Source organism: Wolffia australiana, chromosome 5, assembly GCF_029677425.1.
Source record: "Wolffia australiana isolate 7733 chromosome 5, ASM2967742v1".
In the NCBI taxonomy this organism is placed as follows: Eukaryota; Viridiplantae; Streptophyta; class Magnoliopsida; order Alismatales; family Araceae; genus Wolffia; species Wolffia australiana.
The window spans coordinates 591,488-595,553 of NC_135839.1; the positions used below are offsets into that span (position 1 = coordinate 591,488).

Sequence of the window (4,066 nt, forward strand, 5' to 3'; positions counted from 1 at the left end):
TTTATAATTAAACAACAGAGGAATGTTGTACCTGTTGCCCTTCCGCATCTTTCCTGATTGGTGTACCTGTTGTGCACCTCAACGCTGACACCTGATGAAGATGGGCGGATCAAGCACACTCCATGCACCGCCGTCGCTGTGGGGCACCAGCACGCTACGGGTGACAAGCGACTTTCTCCCAAAATGTGTAGGTACCACTACTGTATAATTTCTTTTGCTGCATCATGGGCGTGGAAGAGTAGGGTCCGTGTGTAATTGGGACATTTACACTTGCACCAGGCTTATAAATACTAATAAGCACTACTCTTTATATATAAAACCCTCTGGGCGGCGGCCAGGGCATAACTGGATCGGTCTACAGGCACAACCCTAGGGTCGGTAGTACCTGGCACTGTGTTTTTTGCCAAAAGAAAAAACAGAGGAGTGCCAGGATGTACGAACACAAAAGAAAAACTAATCTCAGAAATTGAAAAGTTTCATTCTCTTGTTCTCATTCTTTGGCTCTTCTACCGTGGAAGCAAATGGCACGTGCTGGAGCTCCACGTCATTCGACCACCATTGCTGCAGCGCGTGCGCTTCTAGAAACCTCTGCGGCATTTTCGGCGCGGCAACGAACAGCTTCCCCATGGCAGCGCCGCCTTTCCCCCCGGCGGCGCCACTAATATAATCTCCGTGGTTAACATACACGTGCGGCTCCCACGTGGGGACGGCGGCGGGCTCGGCGGCGCTGCCGTCGCGAAGGCGGCGCCACGCGGCGGCCAGGGAGATGGCCGGGGGGTTGAACACGTGGCAGTCCACGTGGACACCGTCGCGGGCGAGCGACTTGCTGATCTGGAGCGCGAAGGCGGCGCCAAGGGAGTGGCCTGCCACGCAGACGGCAGTGCCACCGTGGGTGGCAGCGGCGGTGGCGGCGGCATTGGCGGCGGCAGCGAATCTAGCGGAGGTACGGAGGCTTTCGCAGGCGAGGAAGCGGAGGTCGTCGAGGAGGTCACGGCGGAGGGTGGCGGCGCTGAGGAGGGTGCCGCGCAAGGCGAGGACGACACGTGGCGCGGCAGCGGGGCGGCAGAGGAGGAGGGCAGCGGCGGCGGCGGCGCGGTCCCACTCGAGGACGGCGGCGTAGATGGAGCCGTCGCGGGCGTCGATTAGGGCTTGCGTCAGCCGGTAGTTGAAGGGGCGCCACCAGCGGGGTGCGAGGTCGGCGGTGGCGGCAGCGGCGGGAGGAGCTGACACGTGGCGCTGGCGGTCGAGCTCGAGGAGGTAGACGCCCTGGATGAGGCACGCGATGGCTGCCCGCTTGTAGTTGGGGTCCTTCCTGCGTGGCATCCCCCTTTAGAGAGAGAAACTAGAGCAAGAAAGTAGAGCGAGAAAGTAGAGAGAGAGAAAGTAGAGCGAGAAAGTTGAGAGGGAAAGTAGAGCGAGAAATTAGATGGAGAAAGAGTAAGGAGAGGAATTAGAAGGAGAGAGTAGAGAGCGAGAAAGTAGAGAGAGAAAGTAGAGCGAGAGAGTAGAGAGAGAAATTAGATGGAGAAAGAGTAGGGAGAGGAATTAGATGGAGAGAGTAGAGAGCGAGAAAGTAGAGAGAGAAAGTAGAGCGAGAGAGTAGAGAGAGAAATTAGATGGAGAAAGAGTAGGGAGAGGAATTAGATGGAGAGAGTAGAGAGCGAGAAAGTAGAGAGAGAAAGTAGAGCGAGAGAGTAGAGAGAGAAATTAGATGGAGGAAGAGTAGGGAGAGGAATTAGATGGAGAGAGTAGACAGCGAGAAAGTAGAGAGAGAAAGTAGAGAGAGAGAGTAGAGAGAGAAATTAGATGGAGAGAGTAGAGCGAGAGCGTAGAGACAGAAAGTAGAGAGAGAGAGAGAAAGTAGAGAGAGGTACGGAGAATCAAATATTTAGAGAGATAGGATCCAGATCGAAATCTTGAGGGTAAGACAGGAACCCCAACGAATCCTCTAGAGAGAGAGATTCATAACGAACGATATTGAGATAGATAAAATAGAGAGAGAGATGCAGATCCAACTCGAAATCTTGAAAGGAACTCCAACGGCACTTTATAGAACAGATAGATAGAGATAGAGATAGAGATAGAGAGAGATGGAGATCCAAATCAAAATCTTGAGCGTAAGACAAGTACCCCAACGGACCCTTTAGAGAGAGCGATGTATAGATTAAGATAGAGAGAGAGAGATGCAGATCCAAATCAAAATCTTGAGCGTAAAGCAAGAACCCCAACGGACCCTTTAGCGAGAGCGATATATAGATGAAGATAGAGAGAGAGATGCAGATCCAAATCAAAATTTTAAGATTTAGACAGGAACCTCAACGGACCCTTTAGAGAGAGAGATAAATAAAGAACGAGAGATAGAGATAGAGATGGAGATCCAAATCGAAATCTTGAGAGTAAGGCAAGAACCCCGACGGACATTTTAGAGAGAGAGAGCGTTAGATAATTAGAGATAGAGATGCAGATGCAAATCACAATCCTGAGAGTAAGACAGGAACCTCAACGGGCCCTTCAGACAGAGAGATAAATAAAGAATGATAGATAGATTGAGATAGAGAGAGAGATGCAGATCCAAATCAAATCTTGAAAGCAAGACAGTAACCTCAACGGGCCCTTCGGACAGAGAGATATATAATAAAGATAGATAGACTGAGATAGAGATAGAGATGGAGATCGAAATCGAAATCTTGAGAGTAAACAAGAACCCCGACGGACATTTTAGAGAGAGAGAGAGAGGCGTTAGATAGATAAAGATAGAGAGAGATGCAGATCCAAATCGAAATCTTGAGAGTAAACAAGAACCCCGACGGACATTTTAGAGAGAGAGAGAAGGCGTTAGATAGATAAAGATAGAGAGAGAGAGATGCAGATCCAAATCGAAATCTTGAGGGTAAGACATGAACCCTGACGGACATTTTAGAGAGAGAGAGAAAGCAGATAAAGATAGAGAGAGAGATGCAAATCCAAATCAAAACTTTGAGAGTAAGACAAGAACCTCAACGGACCCTTTTAAGAGAGAAGTAGATAAAGAAAGATAGATGTACAGAGATGGAGGTAGAGAGAGAGATGAAGATAGATAGGGACGTATCTAGAGAGAGAGATAGGCGTACCAGCTTGAAATGAAGAAATCTTTCCAGGTTGGCGGGGAGAGATTGCGAGGGCCGCAAACGTGGAAATCGTAAGGATGATCTTCGGCGCCGCCCTTCTCATCGTTCGATTTCCTCTTCGCCGAACCTCTTTCTATCTCCACAATCCCCGCTTCTTCTTCTTCTTCTTCTTCTCCGCTGCCATTATCAACCGTCTCTTTCCTTCCCAGTCTCAGAGCAGATGCCCACGTCGCCATGGCCGCGCCCAGGTAACCTTCCTTCTAAATCTCTCTACACCTGAAGAGAGAGAAATACACAGATAGAGAGAGAGAGAGATAGGCTGATAGATAGTGAGAGAGCGAGAGAGAAATAGACAGATGGAGAGAGAGAGAGATAGGCGGATAGATAGTGAGAGAGCGAGAGAGAAATAGACAGATAGAGAGAGAGAGAGAAATAGACAGATAGAGAGAGAGAGATAGGAAGATAGTGAGAGAGCGAGAGAGAAGGTTACGCTCGCCACTCTTACTGTAGAGAGAGAAAGACAGACTGAACGTTAGGATCGCCACTCCTATTGTAGAGAGAGAGAGAGGGATAGAGAGAGTGAACGTTATGAATGGGAACGTTATTTTCTAGAGAGAGAGAGAGGAGAGATGGGTAGAGAGAGAGGGGGAGACTTTTGGGAGGGGGGCTCCAACGGTCGACTCGGGGGAGGGACAGAGGAAGATAAATTGAAATCTGGGGGGGGTTTTTGTCAAGTAATGTTGGGGTTGGGCTGCTGCAAGAAGAGTTGCGTCTTCAGTTTTATATCAGTACTGAATGTTAAGTATAAAATTAAGACTGCTTCAGTTTGGTGCCGGTTGAATAAGAAAAGTAAGAATGGGATTTAATATGAATAAAAAAACTGATATTGTTTTAGGGCTGGAGTAGCAAATCCCACCAGAATTTAGAATTGACTGTTCTTGGGAAATACTAGTTTTAGG

General features: G+C 48.7%; 1 protein-coding gene across 1 annotated transcript; it reads right to left on the reverse strand.

Moving 5' to 3' along the window:
* Positions 1–434: 434 nt before the first annotated feature.
* Positions 435–3,705, reverse strand: LOC144703784 (GDSL esterase/lipase At4g10955-like). The gene is made up of 2 exons (XM_078576045.1): positions 3,111–3,705; positions 435–1,312 (listed from the first exon to the last, which is right to left on the reverse strand). The coding sequence occupies exons 1-2, from the start codon at positions 3,341–3,343 to the stop codon at positions 460–462; spliced, it is 1,086 nt and encodes a 361-aa protein (XP_078432171.1). The 5' UTR covers positions 3,344–3,705; the 3' UTR covers positions 435–459.
* Between the last annotated feature and the right edge of the window lie 361 nt (positions 3,706–4,066).

Bases quoted from the DNA above. Each gene is read 5' to 3' on its own strand.
- LOC144703784 (XM_078576045.1), bottom strand. From the start codon at position 3,343: ATGGCGACGTGGGCATCTGCTCTGAGACTGGGAAGGAAAGAGACGGTT. The intron at 1,313-3,110 runs GTACGCCTATCT...GATGCCACGCAG, and splicing joins GATTTCTTCATTTCAAGCTG to GAAGGACCCCAACTACAAGC.